Raw genomic sequence first — 18,331 nt, forward strand, 5'->3', positions numbered from 1 at the left:
CGCGCTGTCGTCGGCGCCGGATGGTGAAGAACGGAGGGACGTCCGCACTTTAAGCCGAGTGCGGACGTCCGCTTCTGAACGGCTCCGATTCTTTAACAGCTTAAACTTTAACGCTATAAATACACATCAACGTAAGCCTATATAGGAAGAAACACCTCCTAGAAAGATCCTTCAGAAGTACAGGACATAATCTCTGATTCTGTTATGTTAGTATTTACAAACGTTACAAGTTGCAGAAAGAATGCAGCATCATATAAAGCTTAACAATTAGAATGGAATTTACCATGATTTGTTAGCTGATTAAGCCTTCATTTGAGACATTGTTAATTGGCTTGGTGATGAACTGATGATGCCTTGTCCATGTATGGAGCAATCACCAATTCACCTTCTATTCTAAAATGCCAGCTATGATACCAACCTCTGAAGCTTGTGCTTTCTCAGTTCTTCATGGCATGGAGCGAAAAACTCATGTTTAAGCGCTTCCTCTGCACTTATTCTAACCCTAGGATTCACCATTAAGCATTTATCCACAAGATCGAAAAGTGGTCTTGGGATTTCCTCAAAGAAGTCTGGTCTCCTTGTATTCTTTCTGCACCAATCCTTTACTTTAATAGAGGGCAAACAATCTGTACTGTAGAGCTCCTGTGAGAAAAGAATATTTCACAGTTCAATATATCTTCTGATGTACACTGCAGTGAAGTAAAAAACAGATTTGAATGATAATTACCGCTGGAAATGAGGATTCGCGGTCGTGTAGCTTGGCGACTTCCCATAAGTCTTCACTGCCTCTCAGCTTTGCAATATCCTTGATGTTCCTGGTAATAAGCATAGTATGATTGGCAAAATGTAAAAACAGAATGCAAAAGACAAGTACACATAAATCTTAAGAAAAAAAAACAAGGATATTTGGATTTACAGTTCAGGTTCGCCAAGGAAAGGTGTTCTGCCAATCAACAAGTATAGTAACGTGACTCCGGCAGACCAGATATCAACTTTGGGGCCCTGATGAGGAGATCTTAAGAGAACCTGCATAGACCATGGTCAATACCCCCATCAGTCCAAGGAAAAATTTCCAGAAATGAAACTCATGCTAAATGCTGTAAGGTTTCATAATTTATAAATATTTACTAATTCTCTATAAACTGGAACCTACTTTCCCACATAATCCATCAAGAGTCAAAACTACACTTTTACAACATAACATAATGTAGTAAGAAGGGTATGAGTCATTAGCAACACATCCACCTACTTGTTTCTCCTGAAGTGTATTTTGGGAAAGGAAAAAAAAAAGCACGGTAACTCTCGGCATATATTTTTATTTTTTTTAATAGGGGTAACTCTCAGCATTTTAGCATACATAGTTGGCACAAACTCATATATGTTGGATATACTTAAGACCGTTGTTTGTTGTAAATAATCATAATCATAAATGTGCTTGCAACACTAGTGTTGTGGATATAAAGATAGAAAGCAAGGCGATTATACATTATTAAATGTTTATTAGGAAAAAACCTGACCTCTGGAGCCCTGAAGCCTTTAGTCCCAGCGCAAGGGCCTTCTTTATGTTTTCCAGAACCTAAGAAACAAAATTAATACGAAATTTTTAGGAAAGAAAAATGTTTATTCGAACATATTGAGAAAACTACTAAAAAGGAACAAACCTCTGCTTCTTATCAAGCATGGACCACCAAAACCATTGGAAGTTGAGTGCATAGGCATTGGAGTGACATGGAAAAACTTGCCATCGACATTTACGGGAGGGGCAGGAACCCTCTTTCTCATAAGAGCTGAAATACTTGACGCCTCATTATTTGTACTTTCCCTTGCTTCCTGTACTAGATTGATCAATTCTTTCCTTCCTTGGCATGGCAAAGGTTCTCTCATCCTTTCAGCCGACAGAGTCCTGGTGCTTGTAACATCCTTTACTGACGTTATGCCTGAGCCATCTGCACCCTGACTTTTGATTACCTTTCTACTACCCGAATCTTTATTTACCTTCATTTGGCTGAAAGCCATTTTCTTTAGATCCTTCATATCAAAAGTGGATTTCAAACCTTTTGAGGTCTCTCCATTGGCTGTTAGTAAAGATTTACCACTTGGCAACTTCCTAAGTGTGATTGGAGGTATACTTTTTGCAGTCATAAGCTTCTCATCACTGTTTACATCAAATCCCCCTCTTGACTTACCTGTGGGATTTTAAAATTAGTTTCGCCATGTTATAATCTTTAACGCCATAAATACTAAGACCAACAAACACCAGATAAAAATAGTTCCCGGACTCTATGAATGAGAGAGTGAGGGACGGGTGAGAGAGAGAGAGAGAGACTGTTAAAAGAGAAAATGCATCAGATTTATAGCCTAGTGATCAAACTAATCTTAACTCTTGACAATCTATTTACTCAATAACGGAAAAAAAATCCAAGTCCAATAACTAAAACCATGTCAGCAGAAAATCTAGATACACAGAGGAAGATGAAAGCTTACTAATATTTCCATACTTCTGATGCAAGTCCTGTCAAACAACAAAATACAAATGAAACACAATTAGACAGATAAGTAAATTAGTGACAAACTAATAAGACCATTAAATACCAATACAAGTAAACTAACCATGGATAGATTGAAATCAATTAGGTAGCCCTTGTTGGCCTTACGAGAGAAAAGGAAATTGCCGGGTTTAATATCTCTATGTACTATTCCCTGGAATACAGAAATATACATTATAAAGAAACTTTTACTAAAAGATCCAGAATCCAAATAGAACATACATAGCAACTGTGCCTACCTGCTTATGAAGGCTAGCAAGTGCTCTAAACAAGCAATATCCATACCACCGGAGCTCACGGACATCTATCTCTCTCTTTAAAACCTAAAGATAATACCAACATAAAAAATAAGACCAAAAAGATCTGTCTTACTTAAAAAAAAAATAAAAAAAAAAGGAAAGAAGAAGAAGAAGTAAAGTGAACTGAAGAGAATTAAACAAGAAGTCATCAAAATGTCCAAGGTTACCTCTGGTCTATCATGCTCAACATGCTGTAATACAAAGCAACTTGAATTCCCATTCTTGATACAGCCTTCATATTTGATCACAAAATTTCTTCCCCTGATTACAAATTTACAAGGAAATAAGAATCTACACAAAAGCACAATGTATTTGCTCAAGTAAAACTTGTAAACTACTTACCCAAACCTTTCCAGCATTCTCAACTCGTTGTTAACATGGCTCTTATGAGCATTAGCATGTGGACCTGCAGAGCCATTATAGAAATTTCAGACCAGGAACTACAATTTGGGTTGAACTCTTAAGCCTTAGATCAGGCAGGATAGATATATGTCTCACTTACACTTAATGGCAACCCTTGTCCTGTCATTCTTACTCCTCGCCCTGTAAACAGTACCATAACCACCTACAAGTTCGGGAAAACAGCAATTAATAAATCGATTTAATCCACAACAAAAACAGCAGTCAAGGATACTAATCTTCGATATCTAAGAGCTATACATACCTGAACCTTCTTCTTCTTCTACCATATAAGAATCAAAATTTGGAAATTCTTTTTTCTCTGGTTGATCCTACAAAGCATTAGACTTAAGATCATCAATAAAAGCATACTTGCAGTTATTGACATTAATTTTAATGAATGCCGCATACCTTAGAAGAAATAGATTTGTATCGTCTTTTTCTTTCATTAATATGCATGTCACCACAATTCTGTTTTGATTTGTGTACCATGCTATTTGTCTTCTGATCCAATTTATGGTGAAGGCTCACTTTGGAAGTGGCAACGGCCTGATCCTGCTCTAAATTACAGCCGTATAGAGATTGCAGTCTTGAAGAGATCTTATCCGTGTGAATGACCTTAATTGTTGCAGAGGACTTCAGCAACTGCTTTTGAGGAACATAGAATTCCTTGGCTGGACATGTGTTCTGGGCCTCATTTCTTGTCATTAGACTTTTACTAACATGTTTTGTAACTTCGAAATCCTCCTTATTCGATTTTCTGATTTCAGTTCCAGGCAGCTTATCAGAAACAGCAGTGTATGGCTGATATAGACTTTCTGCTTCTCCATTAGGGTTGTGTGGATCTACTAACAATTCTTCCTCCGAATCTCCCACAACTCTTTCATCTTCAAGGACCGAACAATTTGCAACTTTGCAATTAACACTACCATTCTCATCCAGCACTGGTGACGTAATGGTTTTTTTACTTTTCTCTAGGTAAGATTTGGCCAAGCTATCTATCTCATAAAGTACTAAATCTTCTGACACTGTTGGAACAGTTGGCTCTAAATCATCTACACAGGCCATAACTGTTTTATTAACATTCCTTTGCAGAGTTATATCGGTCTCCATTTGATCTTCTACATTCCCAATGTTCTTCACTCCACAACTAGATGGCCCAGCACTATCTTCAATAAATAATGGAGAACTGAAGATCGATTTATCCAACCCCACAGCCACATTACTTGGTAGCATACTTATTCTTCTGCTGAGATAGTCAGTCATATGAAAATGTATCTGCGAAAAAATGACCTGATTTAAAAGGTGTCCAGAAAAGCAACTTTGCTTGGTTTTACTTTAAGCATGCAACAAATCAAAACTCTTTTAACATGAATAGAGAAGCCGAAAACCTCAAAATTAAGTGTGCTTCAAACTAAAGGAAAAGGACAGATGCACAGACACAGCGGTTTAACCAGATAATGCAACTAAACTTGCCACGTTTATGTAACTTAGAATATCAATCACTCCGATTAACTACTTTTCGTCAAACTCAGGCCACGACTCTTCGAATGACAAAACACGGGAAAAGAAAGCTGTTCATATTGCCATGACTAGCTGGACTAATGAGGAACATTAAATTTATATTATAGCAAAAATCAAATAATCTAAGCAAATTCTAACAGCTGTAAAAGTCATTACCATGTTTTCCTAACCAGATAAATAGGATCTCAAAACTAATGCCCAATTTCCACTAATTTTTTCAACATTTCTGGACTAACAAAACAAAATCAGGCAGATCATATAAATATTCACAACTACAGATGCTAAACCACTCGATCATACCTTCGGAGGAATACATATGACTGATTTCCGCGCTCCATTATCGTCATTTACTGCAATCAATCCCACAATTACCAATTAAACTCAAGTAAATCGGACAAAATTAATTAATCAAAGTAAAAAAGAGAAAGCAACAATTTACCGTTTTCAAAATCCACAATCAATCTCCGTTTAGCCGAGGTCACAAATCCGCAATCCAAAACGAGGCGTTTTCTCTTCCCTAAGTTCGTTCTCAGTGCGCCGTCGCCGCAGGAACTAGAGACGGACTCCGCCAGAGCGGTTACGGCGAACAGAGACGGCGTGACGTGGAGATCTTCGGACAAGGAGATTGGCGAATTAGCGACGGAGCAAAGGCGTTGGACCAAATGAGCGGTTGCGGGGAACGCCGTGCATCGAGCGGCGAGCTCGAAGGGGCGGGTCCGGCGGCCGAGAGATAAGAGGAGGGCGAGGAGGTGCCAGGCCTTGTCGGAGTCGGAGATGGTTGAGGCGGTGAGGGCTGAGTCGAGTGGGGTAGTTGCCATGGCTGAGATTTGGATCGCAGAGAGAGAGAGGTGGAATTGGGGGGGGGGAAAGAGAGGCGGGCAATGTGTGGGACACGTGTAGGGTTTGAGATTGAGAGCGTCACGAGTTCCCGCCATTATTTTTTTTCTAATTTTGAATTTTAAAATGTTGTGATGGACCGAAGGTGCTAACGTTTTGAACCACCATCGAAAAAATATATACATATAAAAGCAGTTTTTTTTTCTTTCTTTTTTACAGTCTGGAATCTGATTTTTTTTTTTGAACAAATTCTGGATTCTGATTAAAATGTAGTTTCTATTCATAATCTAAAAAAATTTGTAAATTGCTTGTTATGCTTATGTGCATCTTTTTCATGACGGTAACAAAACACAGAAAAGACCTAGCGACAATATCAGGGCATATATACTTCACCAATTTTTGATTTGTTAAACAAAAACATTAGTTTTCTTTTATGAAAGTATGGCATGAAATCTTTGCACTATCACGTGAAATGAAATAAAAATTAACAAGCTGTGTTATAAATTAGTGATTTTCGTTCTAAATGGAAAACTAAGACGCAGAGTTACGTATAAGGGGTATATGATTGTTTCAGAAGTTAAATTCATAATGTGCGTAGTATTGACAAGGTATACATGTTCAGGATTTAAAAGCATTCAACCTTGGCCTTATATTGGCATGTTTAATATATATTGATGATATATACATGGATTGATTACTGCTCAATATTAGTTACGTTCATGCATTTTACACGATTAGCTAAGAAACAAAAAAAATATGTTACGAGCATCATATAATATCATACCAATTGTATGATTATTTACCATATGTTCAACAAAAATGGTGTGCTTTTGATATATTTAGATGTCAGAGAAATCTATAGCCATAGATGATATATACACATTTTGAGATATTGATGGTAACTAATAAATTTAAGACTTTTTTTTTTTAGGTAAAAGGCTGGTGCGGCTGCCCTCAAACCTTGATTAATGAAACTGTCGAATACAAAAACGGGGAGGAGGGGGGGGGGTAACATTGAGCCTAAATCCCTGATTACAAACATCTGAACTAATATCAGAAGTTTTTACAAACATGTACTCAACTAGGCACCGATTAGCAAATAGTGCTCTATTTGCTTTAACATAATGGTGACATAACGAAAAATTAACTCGACTACAGTGAAACATAATTCCCATAAGCACAGCTTTCCTTCTATGTTGCCGTCGGAGGATAAATCCGATGACACTTAGCTTCACCCTGCCATTAGGTGGCATCGATCATTTGACGAAACAAGAAACTTACTGCATACCTAGGGCAGACATATTCCCGCTACTAAGAGGTTGTGACCATGTGCTAATGCATGAGATTCACAACCAAATTAGAGTGGACAAGGCACATAGAATGTATGCACCTATTCCTACCGAATAACGATAGGAATTTATTAAAACAACTGAAACAACAAAACAACTAACAAGATAACACAAACACACAGCAGAACTGGCCCAACCACTCAGCCCAAAATAGGCCCACTTCCAAGCTGTGACTAAGAAGCCCAACATTGACCCACAGCCCAAAATGGCTTCCACATAACCTACACCGTCCAAACCTTCTCGCCTCGCCGACCGTCGAGCCACCGCTGCTCTCTGGCTTGAACTGCTCCACCGCCGACAAACCATCACTAGAATAGCATCCTGATCCCCACCTCCCAAACCTTGACAGTCCGACTGCAAACCTTAGCAAATTCATCTTCCGACTCGCTTCCAATCTTCATCGGATCTTTGGCGGATCACGCTCGGAAGCACCAATGGAATCACAATCCGGATCAGATGTGAGGATCTCGTGCCACACAATCGGCCGCCACCACTCTTTGCAAGATCTATCCATGTGCAGTCACCGCCTTCGACTGAAGGCGCTATAGAATGGGCTAACTCAGCCCCTAGCCACCGATCACCAAGCGAAAACTTCGCCAGCATCCCGTCTAGCCATAGTCGACTCACGTCGGCGAGGCTAGTGCCAACGCAGGCATGGCAACGAGGCCGGACGAGAGGACTTTTCCTCTTAGGCCATGTTTGTTTCATGGAATCAAACTAGTGGGAAAGAAAAGTCTTTATTTTCTTGTGTTTGGAAACCTAAGGAAAATAGGGGGAAAGGAAATTGGTTCCCAATTGTAAGGAAAATAGATGGGAAAGTTGTTCCCTCCACCCAACCCAATGAATCACTTTCCCTCTCAATTTCTTGCAATTATTACACCATTTTTTTATTAAATTGACCCCACTAAGTTAGTGTTTACCATTTTTAACCACATGTTTTTTTTTTTTTTGAAAATTATAGGATTTTATTTCCTTTCCTTATGAGTACCAAACACTTGAAAAGAAAATAAATAGGAATTATAATTTCCCATGGTAATGGAAAATGCAAAGAATTTGGTTCATTTCCCTTCCTTTCTATGAATCAAACGAGACCTTACGGTTTTCTTCTCCTCTCTCGCTCTTTTGCGATTTTTTTGGATGAAGTTTTAAAATTTAAGACTTTTAGTTTGTATAATTTTTTTAATTACATGCAACGAGGATTGTTGCTTACGAGTCGCTTCAGGGGACTCCTACAAAGACGAATCACATGGTAAAAGCTCAATTGTTTATATAGACCAGGAAGCAAACATGAGCTCTGACCAAAGACTATAGGCAAACAATATTGGAAAGAATCTTGTAATCCGTTATTAATTAAGAACAGACGGACTTTACATGATTGAGAGGTACAAACATGGTCATAGTTAGGATTAGATATTAGCCTAAGCTCATCATATTAGATTGGGCTAATATACTAGAGCTAGGTGGCGTTTAGGCTACTAAATAAATTACATTAGACAAATTACAGAGAGTTTCCTGGGCTACAGCCCTGCTAGATCCCTACCATCCTCTGTGAAAGACTACAGTGAGGAGAAAGATTACGTTTGTGTTCACATGAGAAACACAATACATGTATGAGCATAAGACACAATCACCATTTGCAACGTTATAAATAAACGATGAAATGTTAATTAGCAAGTATCTTTTATATCCCATATGAATGTAGTTTGTTTCAGAATCCATAAGGACTTGAATAAGACCTTTTTGGTGTGGATAGATGTAAGATGTTGCATGTGGATCAGAGACTAATTTGAGGCCATTGTATATACTATATAGATGTGTCTGCCTCCTTCCCCACCAATATTCCACTCACCAGACCCTCAGCTAGCTAGCAATGCCAGGACCCTGATAAGCTTTTAAGACGCTCTTAAAACACTTGATAGTAGTTGTCTCAGGTCTGAATATACTACTGCCTTGTCCATTAAGTATAACAGAGCAAATGATGGTATAGCACCACCTCTAATACTTCTCATGAACTAATTAGAAACCATAAAACTATTGAGCTTGAAGAGAACTGACCTGCAGTACCACCTAGACGGATCAAGAGAGCAAATGTATATTCTCAGTTCTCAAACAATAGTCATAGATAATTTCGAAGACAAAGTTCTACTTGGAGAGGACAACTGAACAAAAGACACAAAATCTAAGCATTACTTATCAGTATACATATATTACAGACAATGAACACCAAAATAGGTGCTAAAAACTACTTCAAAGAGCCGATACAAATTTGACGTATGATGATGCTTGGTTTTCTTTTGTAATACGGCCAAAATGTAGACTTTTGCTCGAGAGTACAAGGTACCACCTACATGTTGAGATTGGACGTCTCACTATAGTGAACTCTATTTGTTATCTCCAGTAAATGAAGAAGCTTCTTCAGACCTTAGTATCATCGTTGATCACTTAAAAGTGGTTGGTACACAGGAGCTACAGGAATAGAAAGTAAAGAACAGAGGAAATTACCAGTGTGTTCAACCAATATAAACGTTATTTTGTCAAAAGGTGAAAGAAAAGTGGTCTATGAAGAAGTAATAAACTAATAATACTCGCTTCTTAGAGTCAAAATCGGAACTGAACCACATAACACATCAAAAACAACACACATGTCAAAATCTCCAGATAGGTAGGCTTTTAGAAGCATTCTTGACATCTTTTATAAAACCTACTTAACTACAGCAACAACTTAAATTCACTAAACCCACCCAAAGTCCATCAAAATCAGTAAAGGCACAATAAAATAAAATAAATCATGATTCATAAACTTTGAACAGGCATGACAGAATACCTAGAAACTTTATCAGAAGGTTCATGTATGTTAGATGGAAGTATGGAACTATAAAAGTTAAATGATGTAATCCATACATGAATCATGTGCTGAGCACTAACACAAATTGGTTGAGCCAAGTGCTTAAAACCATATTGGTTGCTCCACCTAGTAATATGAGATTTTGGATTTGATATTTCAACATCTGCTGAAGCATGCACTTCATTTGCATTGCAACAGTTTGGCCATAATGTGCAAATTATTAGCTTAAAAAGGATCACACATAAGGATCTTGGTCACCTAAATAAGGCAGTGGTATCATTAGTATGAGTGTATGACCACCTAACCGGGAATACTTGAGACTAGTTCACATTGATTGACTAAGCAACTAAGGGATCATCCAGTCATTTGACATAATTATTTCTTACAAGATAGATTGGCCGAAGAAAGGAGAATGAGTTTGTTTATGCACATATATCCGTTCCAAGAACATATAAATGAACATATAAGAAAAATTACCTCCAAAATTGTGTCGCCCACTGGATACAGGCGGTTTGCAAGTCTTCTCTGAAATTTCAGAGATAACCAAACGTGATAGCAGAAGCCCCGCTATAAGAGCACAAACCATTAGCATCACAAATACTGCATCCCATCCTATTGTTGAAAGGAAACCAGTAAGAAGAGGACCGAAAGCAGCACCAACTGATCCAGTACCATCAATGATGGCAGTAACTGTTGCCAGTGCTCTAGAGTCACCTCTAAGCGAACTGTGTGTGCCAAGGTCTGCAGAAACTGCAGTAGTGATAAGTGCATAGGGCCCATTAATAAACAATCCAGCAACCATCATAAGCAAAATGTTGATATTGTGTGAAATACTCCCATATCTGCGATACAAAAGCATTGCTGGAATTGCAGTATACATGAAGCAGGCTGCTGTAGTAGCTCGAGCATTAAGTTTATCGGATATGTAGCCTGCAAGGATTCCACCAACTATGCCCCCAACATCAAACAAAGTAGAGAGATTACCAGCAGATTTCACATAAACATACTCTCCTCCAATTTCTGCACACAATAAGGGGAACAAGGTAGGACCTTATATCAGATACAGTAGTTAAATAATGCCTACAAATTTCAAGTATGGAGAAGTCCTTTAGGCTTTCATGGGTGTTTCCATAAATTTGCTATTGAAATTTATAGTGAATATTTTCCTATAGCAGCAAGGCCTCTAAAGAACAACAAAACTAAGGACAGTGAAATACATAGTTTTTAATCCAACCACAAAAGTACAAACAAATTCATGCATATACCGATAAGGGATCATCAGAGTGATATTTAACTTTGAAGCCTCATTTACATAGCCCCTATTGGTGTTGTTACTCAAACATGGTTGCCAAACTACGGTGTACTAATAGGTGCCGCGAAACTCAGTGTAAGCTAGAAATCTTCTGAGGCAGTAGACAAAAGACATACTAGATCGCTAATTGTTTAAAACTAGATTGTCATGTAAAAGTTCATAACATACTCTTATCTCTAATTCAGTAAAGGTTTTATGAAAGTTTAGCTATCAAGGTTTTATGAAAGTTTGGTGAAATAATTTATTTCTCTTGAGAACTTGTTTCCTTAAACAAACACACATAAAGTAATCGCATTGCCCGTAGGACTGATTACAACAAGACATATGGATTGAACCTACTAAACTAGTCATTATCTGATATATACAATTATTTTGGGCTTATATCTAGAGAAATGCTAACCATAGTGGACCAGTCTTCTGCCAACATTACTCTTGACTACGAATCAACTACCCTGAATACTTGCAACTTTCTAAATCTTCTTATTCTAAAATGAAGCATAGAAGCACATACGATAGAAAAGAGAAGACTATAATCTATCTCAGATACTACACATCCTATGAGTTCAAGTTATATCAGCAAGTATAGGGCCAAAAACCAAATATGGCAATCGAGGTATATAAAAAACTGTGAGGGATAGATTACCTGTCTGACTTAAATAAAACGGTAGCCAGTACAGAAATGTGTAGGCTACAAGCTTTGCAAAGAAGAGGCATAACGCAAAGGGTATAACTCCTGGTATGGCACAAGCTTCAATAAGACCAACACCTGTCCTTGTCACAGACCCAGCTCTTGACATATTTGTTTCACTTTCCACCTGAATTCCTTTTCCCATATTTGCTTCTTCATCAGCAGGAACTGCCTCCAAACTTGAAGCTGAACCGTGTGGACTAGAAAATCCAATATCCTCAGGATATGCAGGCAAGAACAAGAAAACTAGTATTCCTGCCAATGCAATAAACGCACCAGGAACTATAAAACACCAACCCCAACCATAGTCCAGAACGCCAGCAGCAAGCAGCGAGCCACTAATATTCCCAACTGAAGTATGTGCATTCCATATCCCCATTATCAAACCCCTCTTCCCCTTTCCAAACCAATTCCCAATCACCGCAACAACAGAAGGCCAACCTGTTGCTTGGAACAACCCTGCAACCATTTGCATTCCAAGATAGAATCCAAACACATGAATGTTCCAAAAGTACCCCATCCCAAATAGCGCAACGAAAACACCACTCCCAACCATCCCGCATGTCAAGAACAGCCGAAGGTCCAGCGTATCGCCCAAATGCCCAGCAACATACATTCCTAGAGAGTAACATGCTAGAAATGCAACATCAATCTCACCTAGCTTCGTCGTCCCGTCCTTGCTATTAAAAGGAGCCCAGCCCTTGTCTATCAACCTATGACGATGATGACTCGCATTCCCCATATAATTTGTCTTAACAAACACCTGGCCAAGCCAGGGGAGGACCAAGCCATTGTCCTTATTGGTGGGTTCAGGATACAAAACACTCTTAACTATACTACTGGGTTTTCTTGAAGCATGGTAACTAGCATAAGCTACAAATGTAAGAAACAAAACCACATATCTATATGTAGAAAACCTCCAATCTTTTCCTCTAACGCTTCTAATCAACAAAATCCCAGGTGGGGTTCCTCTCACTGTATCAAAATTACTAGCCATCCTTTCACTTCCTCAAAACACCAAACAAAACCCAAACCCAGAACAACCCTTTCTTTCTAGTCACAAACGTTGCACCATCCTCATGTCATACCATGCCACATTCATCTCCCAAATCCAAGCAACACCCAGAACGCAAAACCGTGACTTTCATACGTCAAAGTAATGAAAAACAGAGAGAAGGAGCCTTACTGGATTGGACGGCCGGCCATGGTGGTGATTGCGAGCCAAAGTTTTACCGGCTTCTATTGGGGAGAGAGAAAAAAGAAAAGAAAAAGAGAGTGAGGAAAAGCGAAGAAGACGGAGGAGACGTAGAGAGCAAATGAAGGAAGAGGGAGGACACGTGGCAGAGTGGGAGAGCATTTGTTGTTTGTATTTACTGAGACTTTGAGGGCGCCGCGACGATTGATTGTGATAGGGTGATCGACCGGGGGTTTTATTGAATAGAGTGAGAGGACGCGTGGCGGGTTTTGGCGGGTGCTTGGAGAGCATGAATCACGCAAGATTACAAATATATAGGAGATGATCGAGTTCTTGGGAAAAAGTGAAGAACATGGTCATACATGGTGACAACGGCATTCATGGAATCATGGTCATGAGTCATGTTGATCATATATATTTATATGTAGGAAGTTTCATCAAGTAGACCATGAACCAGATAAGTTCTAACGACACTAAACCATAAAAACATACTGATTTCATCAACACAAATTCATTTATAATTCTAAAACATAATGGAGCTTGGCTTGCTCCTACATTGTCACCTATCAATATTTCTAGTTTCGTGATTGACATTTTCTTCATCAACTTATCCATAGCCTCTAATTCAAATTATCAACATCACTCCAATACAACTCAACTCAACCGAATCAGTTTTAGTCTTCTTTGATCCATGCCCCTTCCCACAAGATTCTCCCATCAACTTCCTCTTAAGAACTATCTCAAAGATAGCTAGTATTGCCTTGTCATTTCTTTTAAAGTAGCCACCAATATGCATTTTCAATGTTTTGTGACTGACACCTTATTCGTGTTCGTTTTTGAAAACTCCCTAGTTGTGTGTTTGAGACTTAGTCAAACAGAACCTCAATCAAAATACGCATTTCATATAAATTTCTGTCCTTTTCACTTAACAAACTTATAAAACTAGAGAATTTTGATATGTTACGTTATTTGAGTATCTTAAATAAGCGTAGCTCATGCAATTTGCTCAACGTATTGTTGTTAAATGCGTCAAAACTCCTTTTATAGCTATGATAGCACAACCTTAGCTAGATCTCGTACACTAATCTTAGTCATTTGGCTCCAAAATAGATCAAGTTGGCTTATTTTTCCATTTACAATCATATACAAAATTTTATGTATTATTTAGGTGTCTAAAATGTACGTAATTGTGAAACCTTGATGTTTTCTTTTCAAACAATATTGAATCACGTGAAAATCACGTGACCATAAGATAGAAACAGATAAGAGACCTTTGTCTTCCTCAGAGCTCTGGTAATCCATCCACACTCCCATGACCTCTCCTCTCTAACTCCTTCTCTCTCCCTCCAACTCTTCATTCCCACAAACCCTAATTCCCCTAATCATGGGCTCCAAGGTCCTTCCTCAGGTACTCTCTCTCTCTCTCCTTCTCTCTGTACATTGATTGTGTACGTGTGCCAATTCTCAGAATGAAATGAATTTGAATTTTCTGCAGGCTCTGCTAACAATCCCAAGAAACCCTAACCACTACGCGCCGGTAAAGCTCGGGTTGTCTCGTCGCCCTTCCTTCTGTTCCACTGGCGTTTCGCTCTGCAAGGCTTCTTCGAGCTCAGTCAGGTCCAAATTCAGCCCCATTGTCGCCGCAAAGTCCAGACGGGACTTTGCTGTGAGAGCCGAGTCGGAAGGTGAGGTGGGAGCCACCGAGAATGAAGAAGCTGTTGGTGAACCGGCTTCAGAGGCCGTAGTGGACGCCGAAGCAGGAGCAGCTCTGGAGACTGAGCCTGAGCCTGAAGAGAAGAAGCCGCCGCGGAAGCCTCGTATCAAGCTCGGCGATGTCATGGGGGTAACTTATTCAATCAATCCTTTGCCTTTTTCGTTTTCGTGTAGTTTAGAACGAGGGGTTATAAATTGGGAGTGATATATGTTGATGATATAACGTGGGATAGAATAGGACATCAAATTCGTCCCATCGCAGGAGAGACATTAGCTAGTAATGTAGTATCTGATAATACAGATTAAATGTAGTTTCGGGGTATGCATTGTCATCAGTTGTTTTGAGTTGGAATATAGACTATTAAAGTGCTTAGTTCTGATGGTTGTAAACCTGTATCTTTGTTTGATTCTTGAAAATTTAGATAATGTTTGACTCAACTGTTCTGTTTGTGTAGATACTAAATAGCCGGGCAATTGATGCGGCAGAGAAGGAAAGGCCAGTTCCGGACATTAGGAGTGGAGATGTTGTGCAAATTAAGCTGGTAATTTGTGTTTATGATTTTTTATTTTTATTTTCCCTTCAGATTTTATACCATTTCAAAGTGTATGTTTTGTGATCCTGTGTATGTGTATGGGCTACAGGAAGTTCCGGAAAACAAGCGTAGGCTGTCTATCTATAAAGGTATCGTTATTTCAAAGCAAAATGCTGGCATTCATACAACATTTCGCATTCGGAGGATTATTGCTGGTGTAGGGGTTGAGATTGTTTTCCCTCTGTAAGTTCTATTTCTGTGTACTTTGTGTTCACTTGATTTGGTACTTTGTACACAATTCCCTTTATTCTAATGTCATCATGCTGAAAAACATAACACAGAGAAACTTTGTCTGGGATAGTAACAGTTACTGATGGCTGTTATGGTTTTCTTAATTTGTGTAGAATATATAGTTTAGTTCCATTCTCCACTTGGATGTATTGTTATGATCTTTTGCATTGATGTGAGTAACATAAGTTTTTAGGAGCAAGTGTAATCTACTAGGTTGTTATACTTATGTATGCCACTAACATGCTTGGATTCTCCTTGCCCTTACCTGCTCACGTAGAGACTCTCCTAGAGTATTAATTAGTGACGACAATAAAATGTTTGTTACGTAGCTTATATTTTCTGTGAGGAGAGGGGAGATGTCTTATGTTTCGATACTTGTTACTGCAGATACTCACCAAACATCAAGGAGTTGAAAGTACTTAGTCACAGGAAGGTCAGAAGGGCAAGGCTATACTATTTGAGAGACAAACTTCCTAGGTTTTCGACTTTCAAGTGAGAGAGAGCAATTGCAGCCGTTCTTCGGTTGTTTTTGTGTTGCAGTAGTCCCCTAAATCATGTACGCTGTAAGAACTATATCTTCCAATCCATTTGATGTGATGTGTATCACTTGTCTCCAGTAGTTTTGTTGTATGTATCAGTTCTTTCCTTTTTCTATTGTTCTATAAACTCTACTATTAGAAAGGAAGAAGTTTTTCCTCCAACTATGATATCAAACTTCCAACACTGCATGTAACTTATGTTTTCTTTACTGGCCACCCAACTGAAATGTGGGGATAAAATCCTGTCTCTGTGTGGATGGAGGTCTTGTCTCAAATCATTTGTTAGTGCCACCATGTCGAGTTCGTAAGCATCATTTTGAAAAAAAGTTGTTTCATTCTTTCCGTTTAATCATCAGATGCAGTATGCCTTGACTTTTTAAGGTTGTCATGATGCAAGCACCAGTTGTTCCCACCACCATGTATATATGCTGTATTGAACTCTACCTGACGCATTTTGCTATTGCTTCAATGATTCTTCTTGTCTCAGGGTGTTGTTTATTTGATATTGGTTTGCTCAAAGCATGTAGTTGAGTGGCTTTTAATAGTGTGAACTGAATTGCCTGAAAAACTAGCATTTGCTTCTCTTAGTGTCGTATTGATTTAAATCAGGTATACTTTTAGACACAATTGTGTGGGTGCTTCCTCTACGTTTAGACTTTAGATTACACTTGCATCTCTTGTCATGATTAATTTCAAAGTAATCATTAGTGCTTGAGATTGATTGCAATTTTAGTACTGGATTCTGTTCAAGCTTTTTGGTATCAATCAATTGTAACATTATTGTTAACTGCTTGACTCACCTTTGCTGGAAAGAACCATCACATCCCTCAAAACCAGACCGGCTCTGTTCCATATCCTTTTCCTTTGTCTTATGTTTTCATTTTTATTAATTAATTAATTTATTATTCTGATAGATAATATGAGGAATGTCAGGAGAGGATCAAAGGAAAAATATACGGAACAAGTTCTTATTCCCAGATTTATGGAGGAAAAAGCTATTCATGGCCCCCTTTGTTTACTTTGCAAGTTCCGTCTTCAAAAATTTCCAGTTTAGTCTTGAAGTTGAAAATAAATTAAGTGAAATTCGTCTGTATGGTACGTCAACTTTCAATCCTTATAAACTTTGGTATACCAACTTTCTTAAACATCAGAATGGTATGTCATGTTTTGCCCCGACTGAAGATTGGTACTTTTGACCGTCAGCTCCGTTACAGCAGGTGCTAGCTGCCAATTTTTCATGGGTATTTTGGTCTCTCCAATCATCTCGCCAATTCCCTAATATTTTCCCACCAATTTTAGAATGCAGTAAAATTTTTACCGCCAATTTTAGATTCATGTGTTTTTGACCAAATTTAAACTCACTTTTGTACCTATTATTTTTGGCTGGGACAAGTCCTTTAACACAAGAGATCTCTTAATGTAAACATAACTTGGAAAATAAAATGTACAGAATCTAAAATCAACATCCCTTAAAATACAATAACTAATCGTCATTAAAATCAACATCCCTTAAATATATAATAATAGTCATAGCAAAAAAGGTCTATAAAATCAACAACAAAAAGCATTGTCTAGCAGCAATAGCCATAATAGCAAAAACTACATCTAAGGTTTTCCTCTTCCACAACAACCTACTCAGATTCTTCAAGGTTTGGGTTTTCTGTGAGCGATCGATTTGTTCCTCCTCTGTTTGAATTGGAGAATGGAGGAGCTTTGTGGAGTTGTTGTGCTTTGGGAATGTTGTGTAGGCACATGAGGAGGTTCTGATTCTTCCACATTTTGTGAAACTTGTTGTTGCTGCATTTGCACATTGTCCACATTTTGAGCAGCCTCTTGCTGGGCATTCTCCTCATTTTGAGCAACCTCTTGTTGTGCGGCTTGCGCTGCCTAAAAACCAAATACCATACAATAATCTCAGCACCACATTTAACACAAGTTATAAGCTATTTATACAATCACTCATAACTATCTCTTTACACCATATTTATAAGAATTTATAATATCATCACCATTCATAACAACAAATTTAACACAAGATAAAGAAAAATAAGGCCTAAAAACCATACTTGTTGCCTTCTTAAGCAGGTCCTACTGTTGTGGCCTTCCTTCCCATATTTTCCACAACTAATTTGTGTGTAATATGCCTTAGACAACTTATCTGCACCAGGTGGTGGGGCTGCTTCACCTTTTTAACCAGTCACAGAGAAATATATTCCTTATATATATGAACATAAACAACAAGAAATTAAAAAAAAAAATAC

General features: G+C 38.3%; 3 protein-coding genes across 3 annotated transcripts; 1 reads left to right on the top strand and 2 right to left on the bottom strand.

Annotated features, from left to right (window-relative positions):
• Positions 1-405: 405 nt before the first annotated feature.
• Positions 406-5,586, bottom strand: LOC101298433. Its single transcript, XM_004301684.1, has 15 exons — positions 5,208-5,586; positions 5,069-5,118; positions 3,734-4,522; positions 3,510-3,576; positions 3,348-3,410; positions 3,188-3,251; positions 3,013-3,106; positions 2,786-2,869; positions 2,611-2,700; positions 2,485-2,512; positions 1,662-2,186; positions 1,518-1,558; positions 917-1,026; positions 728-815; positions 406-642 (listed from the first exon to the last, which is right to left on the bottom strand). The coding sequence occupies exons 1-15, from the start codon at positions 5,584-5,586 to the stop codon at positions 406-408; spliced, it is 2,709 nt and encodes a 902-aa protein (XP_004301732.1).
• A 3,796-nt stretch (positions 5,587-9,382) lies between these two features.
• LOC101298720 (putative glycerol-3-phosphate transporter 4-like) lies at positions 9,383-12,796 on the bottom strand. Its single transcript, XM_004301685.1, has 3 exons — positions 11,755-12,796; positions 10,277-10,819; positions 9,383-9,420 (listed from the first exon to the last, which is right to left on the bottom strand). Exons 1-3 carry the CDS (start codon positions 12,794-12,796, stop codon positions 9,383-9,385), a joined length of 1,623 nt encoding a protein of 540 aa, XP_004301733.1.
• A 1,281-nt stretch (positions 12,797-14,077) lies between these two features.
• LOC101313805 (50S ribosomal protein L19, chloroplastic-like) lies at positions 14,078-16,242 on the top strand. The gene is made up of 5 exons (XM_004300291.1): positions 14,078-14,402; positions 14,490-14,837; positions 15,163-15,249; positions 15,350-15,483; positions 15,919-16,242. Exons 1-5 carry the CDS (start codon positions 14,379-14,381, stop codon positions 16,025-16,027), a joined length of 702 nt encoding a protein of 233 aa, XP_004300339.1. The 5' UTR covers positions 14,078-14,378; the 3' UTR covers positions 16,028-16,242.
• The last annotated feature ends 2,089 nt before the right edge of the window (positions 16,243-18,331 follow it).

The sequence above is a fragment of the Fragaria vesca genome, linkage group LG5 (assembly GCF_000184155.1).
Source record: "Fragaria vesca subsp. vesca linkage group LG5, FraVesHawaii_1.0, whole genome shotgun sequence".
In the NCBI taxonomy this organism is placed as follows: Eukaryota; Viridiplantae; Streptophyta; class Magnoliopsida; order Rosales; family Rosaceae; genus Fragaria; species Fragaria vesca.